This window comes from Sturnus vulgaris, chromosome Z, assembly GCF_052056855.1.
Source record: "Sturnus vulgaris isolate bStuVul1 chromosome Z, bStuVul1.hap1, whole genome shotgun sequence".
Lineage (NCBI taxonomy): Eukaryota > Metazoa > Chordata > Aves > Passeriformes > Sturnidae > Sturnus > Sturnus vulgaris.
This window is the reverse complement of record NC_142283.1, coordinates 16,296,888-16,315,400: the sequence shown is the minus strand read 5'-3', so window position 1 is coordinate 16,315,400 and position 18,513 is coordinate 16,296,888. Positions and strand designations below refer to the sequence as shown.

Genomic DNA, 18,513 nt, shown 5'->3' with positions numbered 1-18,513 from the left:
AATCAGCTATTAGAAAGAAGAATTGTAAACAAAATCTAATCCTTATTTCATTCAACCACAAGAATTAGTCAGGTTGTAAATTTTGTAACACCAATTCTTCTATCTAGTATAGCACTCGAATCGCATGTAATCACTTTATGTTGTGTATGTTGCTACTGCTTGACGTTTGGAAATATGTGCAGGTTGCTACCTATCTCCTGTAGAAATGTACAAAAATAGAGGTCACTAAAACTCACAGTGCTTTCATAATCAGAATGTTAAACCACAACAAATTATGACTGTGGGAAGGACATGTAATATTCTTCTCCATCTTCGATAGTCAAGCTTACAGTGAACTACCAGGAAACAGGAGTAAAATAGAGCAGGATGAGGTAAGGAAAGGTCAACAACACACTGCCAAAGAACTCATGTGGTGAGTCAGCCTCAACCTCACTTACTGATTGCCTGGAGCGATTCAACAGGCTGGAAGAGTTAAAGAGATAAAAGGTGTCTTTTAAAGAGGCAATAGGCAAAGTAGACTTCCACAAATACCTGTTTCTTCGTACTTCAGAGATTCAGCTATGTCAGAGCACAGAAGACAAGTTTGCTGCCACTTGTCATTTCAGGGCCCCAGGAAAATTTTGCAATCTGCTGTCACCAGTTTCTCAGAAAAGAACTGGATGAGATGTTGGAGCAGGACTGCTTACAGCATGGTGCTCCCTTAGCTGCGATTCCATCTGGAAATTCAGCAAAAAATCTCAGATTCCCTCTGGACACTAGGTCAACTTTTTCAGCTGAGGTTGATGTTGAAGCAATTTTTCTGAGAAGTCCTGATACAGCAGCTGGAAAAGAAAAGTCTTTTCCTATTATATTTAGCTATTGCAGTCTTTCACTTCAGTTGTTTCAAGTACTACTTCCCCCTTACAGAATCTCACAATGGCTGTCTAGACAATGAAATGGTTCTGCTAAACAAGATTGCTTTCAGTCATTGGCATAACATCTTGGAAAACAAGCCATAAGAGTTGAGCCTTGCTTAGCAGACTGTAAGCATAAGGCTTTCTTAATGCTTTGCTGTCGGGTTTGTTATGCAGCTTGTTACTCAGAAGATACGTTCAAAACACCCCACGGTTTCAAAACAAATGCCTTTCATTATCTGTTGTTTTAATTTGGCCCTTTTTTCACTGAGAACTGTTGTCATGTTCTGTCATGGACTAAAGTGACCTACAGTCTTTCTACTGTTTTGGTTATGATCCTCAGCAAAGTTTTACATTTCTAGGTTGCCTGAAAGTTGGCAACAGTCAAATTGAAAATGTGCATGGTCACAGACAGCAGAGGTCCTGCCTGATGCTGTTTACCTTCTAAGTAATTTAAGAAAAGTGAAAAAAGGGAAAAAAGTTGTTACATTTTCAGTGTGCCTGTAAGGGAATGTAGAAGATGAGGACAACTTGATTCATGAGAGTACCATTGATAAGCTGTGTTTAGATTAGGTACAAGAATAAAATTCTTGTATGTGAGTGTAGCAAATTCTGGAAGAGGCTGTCAGTAGAGGTGTTGGTTACTCCATCCCTGGAAGTGTTCAAGGCCAGGTTATATAGGTCCCTGAGCAACCTGATCTAGTGCAAGGTGTCCCTGCCCATGGAAGGGGGTTTGAAACTGGATGATCTTTAGCTTCCAACCTAAGCTATTTTAATGAGTCCCATATGGACATGCAGTAGTCATAAAATCACATTTGTGCTGTGAGGGTATATTGATGGATGACTTTGTTTGTACAGTGTGGATGAGCATGTGCACAAATATTTTAGTAAGAGCTAGCTGGACCTGGCATTAACATACTGCAGCAGCCTTGCTCTAATAAACTGGAATGGAAAGATTCTTGGGGGTCCTGAAGTTCAATGAATGCAGCTTCTCTTAGACAGCAACCATGTTCAAATGTTGTTGCTTGTTAGACCAAATACTATTGCCTTATTTAGCAAACATGTGTGACCAAGCACAGCAAACTTGGAATAAAATAAATAAGCTCTTTGGTGAAAAAACCTAGAAGAGACAGAAATGTGTTAAATCTGGGAAGAAAAGATAAAGCTATGCTGAGTTCTTCCTGCTTTGGTCTCCTAATTAAATCTTCATGCTAGTCAGACTAAATTGGACCTGGTTGACATTTGCTCTTCAACTCCAGCCACACTAGAATCCTTATGGATTATTATCCCATACTTCAGAAAAGACCAAGAAACCAAATGAACACTTTTAACCACTAAGCTCTTAGCAAAACTGAGTGTGAAGTTGTTTGTCCTGTTTTATCTATTAAATCTCCTCAAGATCTATCTTCCTTTTTACTTGCACCTCTCCAATTATGGAAAACTAGTATAGCTGGAGTTGTCAGAAAATTCATAATTAATTTGTTGATTCTGCTGCTTACCTTGCCCCAACTGTCCTTCAGTAAGCAATGCAAGCTCATTTCTCTATTTAGAGAGTCAATGATGTCTGTCTGTGGTATCTGTCTGCTCCTTCCTCAGGCTCCTTCATCCACTCTGTGCCCAGGCATGAAGTGCCGGGAGAACTGGAAGTCTCCTATCCTCAAGTTCAACCACAGGATGCAGGGGTTTACTCTGCCAGATATATAGGAGGAAACCTTTTTACTTCTGCTTACACGAGGCTTATTGTAAGACGTAAGTTCCATTAATGTGTGGTGATGATTAATAGGTAAAAGTCAAAATGAATCTGAAATGAAATATATTGTGCCCAAATAAGGGCCAAAATCTTTCTTGCCATATGCTCCCATCAGATTATGTCAGAAGGAAATTTTACCCAAGGGTCTTTGGTACAAGCTGATATTGATGTCAACAGCTGAGAGATCAGATTTAAGTTCAGCTCATCTTAGCTGTTGCCAGGACAGCTAGCTCTTTTGTCAGCATCTCAGCTTTTCAAACACCAAGTATTAATGAAGGACGTAATTCTTAACTGGGTCTCTCTGTTCTCTATGGTGGGTTATATCCAAACCTCATTTATCCTAAGGTTCATCATCTTTAACATACATTGTTATAACTTCACAAACTACCTTAGATTTAGTTAACTCTTAAGGTTCACTTCCTACTGGATGAAAGAAGGAGCTGGTATATTTTTCCTTAAGTTTTTTATGTACTTTGCTGCTCGTGCTGCTGTGTATCAGATATAAAGAAAATTATATTCTGTTAACTTGGACAGAAATATAAAATTGATGTAAAAAATAGATAGCTATTCAAATATCTCACACTGTAGAGAAAATATTTATGATAACACACATTTGGTTTATGAATATCCACACGATACTTCCAGGAGTTGTGAATGAATAAATGTAATGCCCCAAATTAGGATTTTGAAGCTACTGCTACCTTGCTAACTACAGTGGTCCAGTAGGCTGAAGTGTGGAGGTCCATATAGATTGTACTTTTCTGTATTTTATTGTTTGCTCTAAAAAAAATATTGCAACTTGATAGGTTACTGAATAAGAAGACAACAAATATGTCATTATATTTTTCCATTCCAAAAGGATGTGAAGCTGAGAAATGGGGCCCTTCCTGTAGCTTCCACTGCCCTTCCTGCACGAACAATGGCATTTGTCATGAAGATACTGGGGAATGCATCTGTCCTCCAGGTTTTATGGGAAAAACATGTGAGAAAGGTAAGTAAATAATACTTCCAGTGATTACTTATTAATTTGTTCTCAGTAACAGAAATTGGCATAATATTGTGGGAAGCATCATATGGAGTGCCTGGTTTTACTCTTGAAAGATACAGCATTTACGGCTGATGCTAGAGACAGGACAGAATTGGGTAAGATGAACCCTGAGTTCTGTTCTTGCAGCTGTGATGTAATTTCTCTCTTTCTCTCTTCTCCTAGTACAGATTATGTTGCTAGGGAAGATGAACTTTTCCAACACTTCTTTATCAATATGCACTTGGACAGTTATGCTACCTAGTATCTTCTAGGCTCCTTTTCTCACAAAAGGCTGGACCAGAGGATCTTTAGAGGTCACTTCGAATCTGGGCTGTGCTATAATTCCTTTGAAATGAGTATGCTCAGTGCTGCTGACTAACTTAAATGCATGGTCATACAGGACATCTTAAGGATACACTGGCACTAGGAAATATGCTAGAGATTCCCTGGCTGCTTCTGAAGAAGCTGCTAATGTGCTGACAGGGTGCTTTGTCCCTGTAGGGACATCAACAGTGTTTGTCTTTTTGTGCAAATCTGTGTCTGTGGCAAGTAGTTTGGATTATGAAAAGCTAGAGCTGGCATCACATTGCTTTGACTTCTCCAAGCATCTTTTGAGTGCATTCTTGAATATGTATCCTTTTATTTGATTTAATTGCAGCACTGCAAATACTAGAGCTAAGCTGTTGGAATAGTTGACACCTGAACCACTCCAGCATAGCTCTGTTCTTATCACAAAAGCAAAACCTTGACATCAACAGTTTCACTTGAATTCACCGCTAAGAAGAATATTTGGGTTTCATGCACTGCTTGTCCATTTTACATTAGAAAGGCTTATAAACACAATTTATTGCTGAATCTGTGTCCCCACAGATCTAAAGCAACGGTGCTTGGCTGACAGATCCTCACAGTGAGAAAATTGTTTGTTTCTGCTGCCTGAACTTGACTATTGGAACAGTCAAACTGTGATTAGAAAATTAGACAATTGGAGCTGTGGCTTAAGTTGCTGTGGTTGTTAATATATCTAGTATTTGAATTATCAAAGTGCTATTTTTTATTTAAAGTCATCTTTTCTCTTGTCTAATGCAGTATCATTAGAAGCACTAGCTCTTTTTCATGGACAATGCCGTTGGGTTATTCTTTCCCTCTCTCCCTTCAACAGCTTGCGGAGCCAACACATTTGGCAAAACTTGTGAAGAGACCTGTAAAGAAAATTACGGCTGCAGAAACTTTATGTTCTGTCTACCAGATCCATATGGTTGTTCTTGTGCCACAGGATGGATGGGACTAGAATGTGATAAAGGTATAGTGAAAAAAAATTTAAAAAAAAAGACCAGAGGATCCTTAATATTCTGCACACAGGAAATACAGAAGGGAACCAACAGAGAGTAATAAATTGTATATTTTACAGACATGTAAAAAGTTTTTTTCTGTAATGAGACTGAAAAATAATGGAAGATATTTTCTAGTACCTCTGCACTAACTGCAACATATGTACTTGCAGAATGCAAACCTGGGTTTTATGGGTCAGATTGCAAACTCAAATGTAATTGCCACAATCGAGGAACATGTGACAGATTTAAGGGCTGCATCTGCTCCTTCGGATGGCATGGTCTACAATGTGAAAGAAAAGGTAAAGTAAGGTAGTAAATGGTTGTTCCCACTGTAACTAAAACAGATCTTGATGCTGCTACAGCATTACCACTCCAGGCCAATGTTCTTGGTCCACCCTCTATTTTCCAGAGGCAGATACACTTCTGTACAGCCTCATTGCAATGCAGTATTTTTAACCCTCTGACCTATATGTTGCATTTATTAGGATGATATTATTAGATTTTCAAGCTTTACTTCACAGGACTTGACTGATCTTAATATGAATGCCTGACAGAAGCTGCACATCCAGCTTTCTGTATAAACTCCTGGTATTTTACCCTATACCATGAGCTTCATGACCTGAAAGCAATGGCTGAGACGCTAACACCAGAGTTTAAAACTGCTCTGTCTCTCTGGGAGAAAGTTAAGTTTACAAAGCTGAACATACCTTGTCTCATTGGATTCAGGCAAGGTATTCCATAAAATGCACTCAGCATTTATTATTTTAGCTGGATAAATAAAGTAACAAATCCACTGCTGATTTGTGAAACTTTTCAAGAACAAAAACAAATAGAGAAATAAGACTGTGATCTTACCGGCCATATTATACCATTGTGATCTCTCTGGTCTTAGAAACAGCAAAAATAGAGAGCAAGTAGGTACTGTACATTCAGAACAAAATGTGTGCATGATTTTGTCATGGCTAGACTGGTTGTGCTTAAAATGTCAACAAGAGAGGAGAGGGATCAGAAAAAGAAAAAAGAGTGAACACAGGGCTTGTTCCTTCTCACATTATATATAAAATGATATAAAAATGTTGGCTTTGTGAAGTGTGATTCTTGCATATGCCAACATGAGGGAAGGCAGAACCAGACACCTACGCTGCTTGCACACCTAAACCTGTCTTTTTAAATGTCTGTTGGAAGGATGAGCTAATACTATATATCTTCTGTAGGTTCAGCAGATGTTTCACCTCAGATAATAAACTTACAAGATCCTGTGGAACTGAATTCTGGTGTCGAGTTCAAGCCATTTTGTATAGCAACAGGGATGCCACTTCCTAAACCTGAAGAATTCAAACTCTTGAAGCAAGATGGAACTGTCCTAAGGGTAGGCTCCTGATCGATTGCTTTCTGCTATTTCTAATGTTTATATTGTCTTTATCTGTAGTTAATACATACTATGGTTTTCAAGCATAATATGAAATTTTGGTATTCTGGGATACCCCGTTAATTTCTCAGCACATATGAAAATATGAAGTTGACCATTATAGATGCTTTTTATAGATATCACTAAACTTAAGGTATCATTGGAATACTCCAAAATGCCCAAATTTTTCAAGTCCTGTACATCTTTTGTAATTCCAGCCTGATGAAATTTCTACCAGTAATCGTTCTGAAGCCATGTTTAGAATTAATCGAATCTTGCCCGGTGATACAGGAACTTGGGTTTGCAGTGTGCAGACAGTAGCAGGAATGGCAGAGAAACCATTTAAAGTTACAGTCAAAGGTAAAATTTCTTCAAGTGTCTTTGTCTCTCTAATTTTAAGCACAGCTTTTTACTCTAGTATGGCTGAGCTTTCTGTTTTCTTCACTGCCAGAAAGTACCTGAATAAATATTTACAGTTGGAATATAAAAATAGACCCATTATAAGTGACATACTAATTATGTATATTGAAAGAATAAGTGTGATGATGAAGTTTAGAAGAAAACACAAGGGTTTTTTTTTAAATATCTTAACTGTCAGCTTTAGCGTGTAAAGCCCCATCTATTTTGTGAGCGTTTTGACGAACATCTTTCATTCTCCTAAAGATCTAAGAATAACCATAGTCTTACTGATATAGGGAGCTAAAAGGTTAGTTTAATACTTGCATTCTTGTTCAGTTCCTCCTGTGCCACAATATGCCCCAAGGCTGACAGACAGAGGACATAATTTTCTCATAATTGATATCAATGCTGAGTTACACAATGGAGATGGACCTGTTGTGTCAACAAAACTTCTGTACAAGCCAGCAAAACGTTTTCAGTCCTGGATGTCTGTAGAAGGTAAGAGGATGTTCTTTAATTTCCTTAAAGACAATCTTCACCTACCAACTGAAACATCATGTGTTTCTTTTCTTAATTAGCCTCAAAAGACTCTACAATGCATAGAAGTCAAACCTTTTGTGACTGGATGTGTGACTGTTTATCACTCTACACAATATTCATGTGGATGTGTTACACCAACAGTAGTCAAAAGTGTATATTCACTTCAGGAACAAAAGGTTTTCCCCTCCTTCCTTAGTATTAAGTGTACTCAGTTTTGGGCCCAGTTGCTTTAAACTCCCATGTAAACAGAAGGTTTTCAAAAGCAGTGGGCAATATGGAGACATGCTGGGGCATCTACTATCTTGTGTTGTGTTCATTATGCCCCTAGTGAGACAAATTGCTTACCAAAATATTTATCAGTAATGGTATGGGCAAAATGAAACCTACTTATCAATTAGATGACCTCCTCCAGATATGCTTTCAAATTTTATGCATGGCCTAAAATACTACAGGAAACATTACAGGAACTTTAACAACAGCTGTTACTAAATCAGTATAACCCAAGATCTGTGTACAGAAGGAACACTGACTAAGCAACCCAGTATTGTTTTGTCCTGAAAGGAGGGCAGATGAAGCAACCTTTGGACTGGGCTGGAGCTCAACTTAAAAGTAATTTTTTATACTTCTAATTAGTTTATTCTACTGAATCAAGAACAACAACTAAAAAGGGAACCTGAGTATCTCACCTTTTATTTTCCAAACGTTTTCTTCCATAATTTCAACATGGGCCATGGCTTAACCTTCTTTTGACTTTTATTGTCAGTAAAAGGTGCAACAAAAAGACTGGACAATCTGGAACCCAAAACTGAGTATCAGTTCTGTGTTCAGCTGAGTCGGCACGGGGAAGGTGGGGAAGGCCATCCTGGACCACAGGCCAGCTTCACAACAGCTGCACTTGGTAAGGCAATGGCTTTTCACAAATGGGGTATTTCAGCTGTTTATCTCTGCAGTCTGTTCCCTGATCCCTGCCATAACACTTTCACTTGAGCAAAGAAAGTTGCACTTGAAAACTTTGTAGAACCTTTCAAAAGAATCTCAGGCAAAGGGATATTAAAGAAAAAAAAAGGCAAAGAGAAGAAAAAAAAAAAAAAACAACAAACAAATAAAAAACAGAAGTGAAGAAAATCAGAAAAAGCAGAGCTATTATTTTCCCTGATTTAGAGATGAGGGATCTGGGAAAGGAAAATTTTTATATTTTGGCTGGTTATGCAGCAGAGTTGGAGATAAAAATCACTTTTTTGCTGTCCTTCCTCTTAGTATTAGATCAATGTACTTTAAAAATGTAGATATTTTAACAAGCAGAAAATTTTTTAGTCCCTTTAGATCCCAAACTGAATACAGACATACGGAATAAATGAGGATTGCACCAGGGCCTATCTATCAAGACAACAGTTAAAATGTGCATCTGCAACACCAATTTGTTGAAGATACCATTTTATTGGCACCATCTGTTGATAAGATACTGTGGCACTATCAAAACCTCTTAGATGTAACTTCTGCCAAATTGTGTGGGATGGCTGAGAGAATTACCTTATGTCACCCCAAACTGGGGCAAGTGGTTGGGAATAACTGGTACCCCTATTTTAGCTTAGATGCCAGACATGAAATGTTGTTCCCTGTTTCATTGTGGCTTTTCCAAGGTCTTCCTCCACCAGAAGGTATCACTCTCTTTCCAAAAAGTATGACATCACTGAATTTGTCATGGCATCCTTTAACACTGAGGACAGAGGATGATATTCGTGTTGAAGTGGAAAGGAAGAGCGTGAATGACCACGGTGACGAGAGCAGTGTTATTACTCAAGTGCCAGGAAATATGTCCACCTTGATCATTAAAGATCTTGAGCCTAGACAGCAATACATGTGCAGGGTACGGGTGAACACCAGGTCCCAAGGAGAATGGAGCAGCTATCTGTATGCATGGACTTTCAGTGACAGTAAGTGCTGATTCACATCCTTCTGTTTAATGCTTCATATTACCCCCAGTGATCAGACTAATTGTCACTTGATGACTACATTAAATGTAATGCTTTATTTTGGTAACACTTAGTTCCTGATGATGCTTGTGGTTGTTAGTGCTATTATTTGGAAAGCTCAGCATCCAAAGGAATTCTTCTGCTGGAAATTGTCAGGAACTATTAATGTGGTTTTTTTAAATGGAGAAAAAAAAGCTTGAGAATCCACGTCTTCATTTCAGTGCTACTGGTGCTTCTGACACAAAGCAGCATTTTTTCCTCCTCAGAGTGATGAGCCATCAGAATTCACTACTCCAAGCTTTTTTGTTACTCAGTTGGCTATGACAATACAGAAATAGTCAGCACTTAAAGAAGATACAATGCAATGTAAAACCCCTGTGAGCCAAGTGTAGTTAGGTGTGCTACACTGAAGACTGCCCTTGAATTCCCTGAGTGTGAGCAGTGTGCTTTCACAACACCTCAACAAAGGCCCTGTCTGAATGAAGTACCATCTGAACAGTTGTCCATGTGAATGGCTGATGGGCGACACTGCCCTTACCAGCACTGGAAAGGTGGGCTTCTTCCTCCTTAGAGGTCATGTAAGGAGGATCTCACTGAAATCCTACACGTATTAGTGGAAGTATCAATGGCTGTCATGGGACACTCCACTTTCCTGAGCTCTCACAACAAACTGCACTGAGAAACATGTAAGGGTCCTGTTACCTGGGGAAGGTACTTTACTTAGTATTCATGACTGTGTCTGCAAGTGTAGCACTCAGCCCTGGTGGTGGTTTTCTGATTACATTTCTGGAGGTGTTGGTAACAATTTCCTTTTTTTCTAACAGCCTAGCAGGTAGTTGCTCTCTGAAGCAGTGGTAGCATGGAGGCTGGGAATCTCAAGGGAATGATGATTCAGTATAGAAAGAAATTTATTCATTTTGCATTAATCTGAAAGCAAATATATTGTGCTTGCATACAGCTCAGAGGATGTGTATCTTCACCCAAGACAGTATATTGAATGCCACTCTAACCTCTGCTGGAAGTATGGAGTAGTGCTACAAGGATGGCAGCACATCAAGATCATAAAATTATTGCGTTCTGTTCCCATAGCTCATCAATAAATTCTGTTTAGCACAGCAAAAGCACTGAGGAAAATGTTTTGTTCTCCGTGGAAAGGAGAAAGAGATGGATGTACACGCCAATGCTATGTGTGTTTGTGTTTGTTCTCAGGAATCCCTCCTGCACCAAACAACATCAGGTTTTCTAACACCACAGACACATCCTCAGTCATCTCTTGGACAGCTGCTGAGGGTCATTCCATCTCCTCCATCATCATCAGCTACAAAATTTATGGCAAGGCTGAGCACAACCACATTGATATTGTCATAAAGAACACCAGCATTACACAATATCACCTCAAGGGCCTCGAGCCAGATACTGTGTACCAGGTTCAGATTAATGCCCAGAACAACATTGGCTTGAGCAACCCAAACACATCGTTTGAACTGAAGACTCTTCCAGAAACTAAAGGTTAGTTAATTTACTACATTGGCTTTGCACAAACCAGGATTGGTTGTATAAACTAAGTTTATAAACTGTGTTAGCTAAGACACTGTCATAATACTAATTTTTTAATCTGAATTTTCATTTGCTCTTAATTTTGACACACAACACAGCACCACCAAAATTTAATTCTTAGTTCACTGCATGCTATTGATGAAGTGACAACATGCACCATTTGTGTATATCCACTAAAAACGGCCCAGTGACTCAAAAATGAAAGGGACTGCATATAACAAGACCATTAGATTACTGAATATAGCCTCATCTCTGCTCTGACTGAATTCAACAGAATATGCAGGTGCTCATACATGTGAAATTCAGAGCATCCAATGTTCCTGACGTTTTTGGAAAACAAAGGGATGTATCCTTAGGTCTTTAAACAGTTAGAAGACAGGACTATTACACATTACTAATGTATTGCTAAATTCAGAATAAGCTGAAAATTATGATGAATTCTTATGTCCTTCCTCAACAGCTCCATATGAATCAAAAGGAGGCAAAATGCTGCTTATTGCTATCCTTGGCTCTGCAGGGATGACCTGTGTAACAATTCTCCTGGCCTTTCTCATCATGCTGCAGTTAAAGCGAGCCAACTTCCAGCGTCGAATGGCTCAGGCTTTCCAAAATGTGGTGGTGGGTTTCCAGCTTCCCTGTGTCAGTTTGTTTATTAACTTCAGATCATCTTTTCCTGTTTTTTCTTCCAATTTTTTTTCCCTGGCTTTCCCAAACGCTGTCTTCTCTTTATGTGTGCAATTAGTACTGTTGTAAAGCTTCTCTACTAGTGACTCCAAAGCTAAAGCCATCGCAGTTACAGGCTAGGAGGTAGAAAACTTAACTTGAAATAAGGTCTGCAGACCATTTGCTGTACTCCCTCTTCTGCCTTGTCACTCTTGTGTATGACAAGTACCAAGCCAGACAGAATAGAGGAGCCTATTCTGCCTCTCTGAAGTCCTGCCTGATTTTACAAACTACCAAATATTTAATGTTACTTTTGAGCATCAGCAGCTGCTGATACATGCTCATCCATTTTCAGCCTGGGACAGTACACTAGGGTTCTCTCAATGGCAACATCATACTGTTGGCTGTGAGAAAATTGCTGAATGAAGGTTTTAACTTCACATGAAGATACCTCTCTACACACATGTATGTATTTGTATCCTGCTGCAGTCTCTTAATCACTCCGCTTTCTCATGCTTTTCTCTGCCTTCAGAGGGGAACCTGTGGAGCAGAATGAAGCTGGCCCAAAGAGCTCCTTCATGTGTATCTAAATAAGTTGTTTCATAAACAGCAGTGGGGGGCTCAGCCAATGAGATGATCACTGCAGGCCACACAGAATAGCTTTGTCTCCTAGTCCTAACATTTTTCCCACAGCAGTATTTCATGACATTGTGTAACTGAAGAGGAGATGTCTCCTTAAGTATGGAGGAAAATCATTTCCTCTTTATATTCCCTTGCTTCTTCTTGCCTCACATTTCCTACTGAGTCTGACAAACACAATATTTAATTAAGCCTAATATGAGATAAATCTCAAACCTGAGACTTAACACTGGTTTTGAGATCAGTTTTATCACATTATTTTTGCCCATGTCCTTCATCTTCAAAATGATTATAAAACTGTTCAGGAGGCCCAGGTCCAAAAGGTACCTACACACAAATTAAAAGCCTGACTAATTTTGTGGATCCGGGCAGAGCTTCTTGTTGCACTTAAAGTAGGTATAACTGTCTAATGTACTCACTCTTGTGCATATAAGAGATGGATTGAGCGCTCTCTCTCCCCCTCCCTCTCTCTCTCTCCCTTTCTCTCTCTCTCTCTCTCTCTCTCTCTCTCTCTCTCTGTGTATGTGTGCAGATGAGTGAGCAAAGGTATTTGGGAAATGTAATCAGGGCATTGCTCAATGAAGTAGAAATCACAGTTAATATAATTTGCTTAACTCTATTGCAGAGGGAAGAGCCAGCTCTACAGTTTAACTCAGGTACTCTGACTCTGAGCAGGAAAGCCAAAAGCAGTCCAGATCCTACTATTTATCCAGTTCTTGAATGGAATGACATAAAATTTCAAGATGTGATTGGGGAAGGTAACTTTGGGCAAGTCCTGAAAGCACGCATTAAGAAAGATGGCTTACGCATGGATGCTGCAATAAAAAGGATGAAAGGTAGTAAAGACCAGGGATTCTGTGACTAAAGAGTTTTCTTGATTGTGTATTCCAAATGTTTCTCTGCCTTATAAAATGGTTACTATCCCTCTTCTCAAGCTAAAATAAATATTCAATATTGCTAATTTAATTGTATCAGGTGTTACTATGCCAGGATTTATCAACGACTGTATTTCTGCTGGGTAAAGTTGGTTTCTATTCCTCCTCAGTGGTTGATGTGATTAACTATGGTGTATTTTCGATTCATAGATCAGTATGAGCTTCACACAAGTTCATCTGCAAGGCAAGATGCATTGGACAGATAGGAGCAGAGAGCTAGTCTTGGGCCACAGCATTTGTTCATCGTGTTGACTTTAGCTATTCAGAGACAACTGCATCTATGCATCTGTATATACACATACCATGGGGATGATCATTAATTTTCTTTTTATTCATTGGGCATGACAGCTATGTTCCAGAGAGAGCTACAAAACCTACAATACTGCAAGAATGTACATGTTTTATTGTAATTCACTAGGTCATTTTCTAGGCAAATTGAAAACACTTTTAAGTGTGATGACTAATTTTAAAATAGCCAAGGTCTGCATATGGGCAGAAAAATAATCAACTGCCACGTATATGGAAGGATTTTTAAGCAGCTACTTTTCATAAGAACTGCTACAACATTTTACACTCTCAGGTAAGAAGGAGAGTGAGAGGATGTGTTAAGATGCTTCCTTTCTTTGCAGATAACTTCTACAGACACTAGTTTCTCAATTTTTTTTTTCTCTGATTGAAAAATCCTGCCTTTTCCTGTAAATACTAATGTACCTTACATGTACATACTTAATCTACCTGAAGTTTTTCTCTTTCTACTGGGGTTGAAACAGCAGTGACTCAAGCAACTCAAGAGTCCTCATAATTTAAAAAAATATTGTCATAAATTCAGTTCAAAGTAAACTATGAATTCGTGCTTTTTTGATTTTCAGAATATGCCTCAAAAGATGATCACAGAGATTTTGCTGGAGAACTTGAAGTTCTTTGTAAACTTGGACATCATCCCAACATCATCAATCTTTTGGGAGCATGTGAACATAGGGGTAAGATACTACTGAATGCATGTACTTTAAAAATTCGTTTAAAAAACCCTTCTCACAATATAGTCCACACAGTCCAGAGAAACACTAGCAGGTCTGTGTACAATGTTAAAAGATCAGATAAACTTGCGTTTGGATCTACAAGACCACATTAATACTCCAGAAATGATGTTCAACACTAGCTCTAAATTCTTCTCTACTCCTAGAAATTAGCCTGTTGGACATTTCCTTGCAGTCTGTTTTATGTTTATTTCTTTTTTTCACTCAAGGTAGTGTAAATTTCCGAAGACTATTACTGACTCTCTCTTACTTTGTGATATGCTCACTATCTGATGTTTTGTTAGGATATCTTTACCTTGCTATTGAATATGCCCCCCATGGAAATTTACTGGACTTCCTTCGGAAAAGCAGAGTACTAGAGACAGACCCAGCATTTGCTATTGCCAACAGTACTGCATCTACACTTTCCTCTCAGCAGCTCCTGCATTTTGCAGCAGATGTTGCCAGAGGGATGGACTACTTGAGCCAGAAACAGGTCAGTCTTCAACTCTCAACCCGTTGAAAGCATGGCAAATACTTCTCGGGGAATATGCCCTTTAACTAAATAAATTTTTAATTTTAGTTTCTAGAGCACACACTGAATGCAATTTATTTGGTTGTCTCTATTTAAACCTATCAAATACTATGTCATAGGGAATCACAGAAGAGGCATTAAAACTTAAAACATGGTAGTTAACTGCTTTTATTTTCAGACAAAGTTTAAAATGTTCTTGCTAGTGACATATCAAGCAATTTCTTTGTTTTATACTCTTTTTCCAAATGTGTTCAGTTTTTTTAATATAGCAGTAAAGTAATACACATCAAACTCAATGATACTGATTTCCTTATTTTATTACATTATTACATTATTATTATTATCATCATCATCATTTTAGTTTATTCATCGAGATTTGGCAGCAAGAAATATCTTGGTTGGAGAAAATTATGTTGCAAAAATAGCTGACTTTGGTTTATCAAGAGGTCAAGAAGTTTACGTTAAGAAGACCATGGTAAGGATCAAAAGAAATTGATAGAGTCTGTTTTTTAAATTTTTCTTTCCTATTTCTTAATCTGTGTTTTCATATGAACAAAAAATGCAAACTTACGGACATTACAGAACTGATTATTTAAATTTTATTAATTACCATGTAAAATATGCATGTTTATTAATATGGACATAGATACATCTCCTTGTAAATAAATCCTGTAATCCTATACCATGTCTATAATGTAAAAATGTAATTTTGGATTATTTATATGAATATGGATGACAGTAGAACAGATGAGTCAAGCTGGCCTAATTCTATTGAACAAGGCCAAAGTTAGCAAGAAGGTAACCAGACACACATCAGGATGTGTCTAGAGCTAATGCTTTGGAAGATCTGAGAGAGGAAGATATGTAAAAAGCATCTTGTAGCTATAGACTACAAATAGCCCTGTGTTGTCGTGGCACCAGGATGGTCAGAGGCATCCTCAGAGGTATTGTTTATATTTCACCTTGATGCTGATTGAATAATCTTTTTATTAGCTTTCATGTGAACTGTTCCTTTGGGAAGAAAATCCTATCATCATAGGATCATGGAATGATTTGTTTGGAAAGGCACCTTCAAGACTATCTAGTTCCAACCCCACCTTTCACTAGACCAGGTTGCTCAGAGCCCCATCCAACTTGGCCTTGAACACTCCCACACCCACAACTTCTCTGGGCAACCTGTTGCAGTGCCTCACCAATCTCATAATAAAGAATTTCTTCTGTAAAACTGCACAAGTTTAGTAATTTTATTTACTTGATAAAGTTTACTTGCATAAAGTCAGTTTTCATTGAGGTAACATAGAATGATTGTTGGCATACAAACTGCAATATTGCCTTACCAAGAACTGAAAAATGAATTTTCATGAAATCATTTCCAGGGACGGCTTCCAGTACGATGGATGGCAATTGAATCCTTGAATTACAGTGTTTACACCACAAATAGTGATGTGTAAGTATATTTTCAAGTGGCATTTTTTTAAACAAATAAATAAATTTCCGTATCAAGGGAAGTTTGACAGCTATCATGAGACATCCACTCTTAACTCAAAATCCTCAGTAGTCATGTCACTATGAGTGAGCAATGGAAGCATAAATAATCCCATAACAAAAAAGTTCTATTTCTTTCTTCATCAGGGTCTGATCAAGTTCAGCCTACTTGGATGTGCCCCACAACTTTAGCTGTACTTCTCATTCAAAATTGGAGACCTGATGAATATTTGGGAAACACAGAGGAAATTTGTATTTTATTTAGGAACCTAGAAATAGTATTTGGAAAAGCAGTTCTGTAATTACAGTATTTGCTGAAAGCTCACAACCTGATAAAGGTCTTTGGTTGACTCAGAGTGAATTATTTTGCTAATTTTTCTGTTTTCTGATTCTACAAGCCCCACTATTATAAAAAAACATTATAAAAAATACAGAAAAAGATATCCCATTTCTCTGTCTTCCCTGAATACTTGCAAAACTACCTACCATTTAAAAATATTAATTCTTGTTGCATTCTTGTTGCATTCTTGTTGCACTTCGTAATATCCCTCTCTTGCAGATGGTCATATGGTGTCCTCTTATGGGAAATTGTTAGTTTAGGTAAGTATCTGAATTTTGTACTGCAGTTAAACAATTTGCACCAAGGCAGCTCTATTCACTCAGTCTTTTAAAAACTATTGCTTCACAATAGTTTTCAATTTCCTTTCTGTTTTATTCTACTACATTTTATTTAGGTTCAGTAGGCTTGGAAATGCAATTGTCAAATTTTTAATTCAGGTACCATTTTAAATGAGAAAGAACCATAACGACCATGCTTTCATCACACTATAAAACCCAGGCCAGACCTAAACAGAAATTCCAGGATATGATATATAGCCTTAATACAACATGTTCTGAGTTTAGTGGGTGGCTTTTCTCAGCTTTCCTGCATTTTAAATCAAGACTTCTATTTCAATGATATTGCAGGGTAGGGGATTAATCACCTCCTACTCCAAATATTAATGAAGAAAATTTTTGAACATTAGCCTTCAAATAAAATTTAGAGTTCATTTCTTCAGACACCTCTACCCATGACGATTGTGATACACCCTTGCACCTCTCAAAATCATTGTGTTACACCTCTCTTGTGATTTGCCCTGGAGGTGTGTCCATGGTGATCCTACTGGCCAGGAGATGCTGCTGACTGAGGTGCACGTTGCCAACCGGACTCTGGATTTCTCCTTTATTCCTGGCTTTCCTTACTAAATGAGTTTGCAATAAATATGGATGCAGTGTGGAAAAATCAAAAGTCTAAGTAACCAAATAGCTGCAGAAAGGGGCAAAACCAGCTGACAGTAAGAGCTCCATGAGTCCATACAAGATTTTATTATGATGATGCTAAGGAAGGAATTACTTGCCCAGTGACATCAATGCTATTGAAACAAACACTTTGAAGACTATCAGATCCTGGCCCTCAGACTTGTAGAGAAAACTAGGCCAGCCACACACAAGAGAAGATTGACACTTAAGTTTCATTATTCTCCTCCATATTGTGCATCAAGCAGTAAGGAAGCATTAACAATAAAAATGCAGCTGCAAAATATTCCCTAATTTTGGATTAATTTAGCAGTCAGGATGCCAGTCATACCTTTCCATTTCTACTACGAAATTAAACTTTCTTTTGAAACCTGCTTCTGTTCATGACAATGGTTAAACTTTAGGTGGAACACCATATTGTGGAATGACATGTGCAGAACTATATGAAAAGCTCCCTCAAGGGTACCGACTGGAAAAGCCTCTTAACTGTGACGATGAAGTGTGAGTATTGCTTCAGAAAAAAACACAAAAAGAAACAGAATAATGCAACCTCAGCTATAGAAAACAGATGATTTCTACAAGAAACTAACATTTTTTTTTTTACTGGAAATTATAAAAGCTACATTAAAAAATTAAAAAGTGCACAAGTCCTTTTGTACACAGCATACACTGTTAATTTTCCATGAATACTTTCCAGGCTCTCTGTTTCAGCCAGTTGTCCTGTTCTTTACACAACATGCCAGGGTTTTAGCTCAAAGGGAGCTTTTTGATAATTCCAGAGTAAAATAAGTTCTTTTCAGTAACCAACTATGGAAAACGTAACTCCAGCTATGTAGAAATCCATTTCCCTCTGAAAAGTGGAATGTGCACAATCTTTAAATTATCAAAAATTTGTATCTTGAACCTATGTACCTACACTATCAAATACTGGTGTTGGGTTTTTAAAGGTATGACCTAATGAGACAGTGCTGGAAAGAGAAACCATATGAAAGACCATCATTTGCTCAGATACTGGTGTCACTGAACAGGATGTTAGAAGACAGGAAGGTAAGAATAAAACTCTGTC

At 38.0% G+C, this 18,513-nt stretch overlaps 1 protein-coding gene across 3 annotated transcripts in view; it reads left to right on the top strand.

The window, feature by feature from the left end:
- Nucleotides 1-18,513, top strand: part of TEK (TEK receptor tyrosine kinase) — a 49,781-nt gene that overhangs the window by 29,074 nt on the left and 2,194 nt on the right. For 2 of the 3 annotated variants that reach the window (XM_088156170.1, XM_088156171.1), the window contains exons 5-23: nt 2,490-2,642; nt 3,503-3,634; nt 4,830-4,970; nt 5,172-5,300; nt 6,216-6,370; nt 6,628-6,769; nt 7,145-7,306; nt 8,112-8,246; nt 8,989-9,282; nt 10,531-10,830; nt 11,339-11,496; nt 12,806-13,016; nt 13,985-14,095; nt 14,437-14,627; nt 15,028-15,141; nt 16,043-16,113; nt 16,711-16,751; nt 17,852-17,948; nt 18,395-18,494. In XM_088156170.1, coding sequence (XP_088012296.1) covers nt 2,490-2,642; nt 3,503-3,634; nt 4,830-4,970; nt 5,172-5,300; nt 6,216-6,370; nt 6,628-6,769; nt 7,145-7,306; nt 8,112-8,246; nt 8,989-9,282; nt 10,531-10,830; nt 11,339-11,496; nt 12,806-13,016; nt 13,985-14,095; nt 14,437-14,627; nt 15,028-15,141; nt 16,043-16,113; nt 16,711-16,751; nt 17,852-17,948; nt 18,395-18,494 — 2,837 coding nt within the window. The remainder of the gene's footprint in view (nt 1-2,489; nt 2,643-3,502; nt 3,635-4,829; nt 4,971-5,171; nt 5,301-6,215; nt 6,371-6,627; nt 6,770-7,144; nt 7,307-8,111; nt 8,247-8,988; nt 9,283-10,530; nt 10,831-11,338; nt 11,497-12,805; nt 13,017-13,984; nt 14,096-14,436; nt 14,628-15,027; nt 15,142-16,042; nt 16,114-16,710; nt 16,752-17,851; nt 17,949-18,394; nt 18,495-18,513) is intronic. The other variant, XM_088156172.1, reaches the window with a different exon arrangement.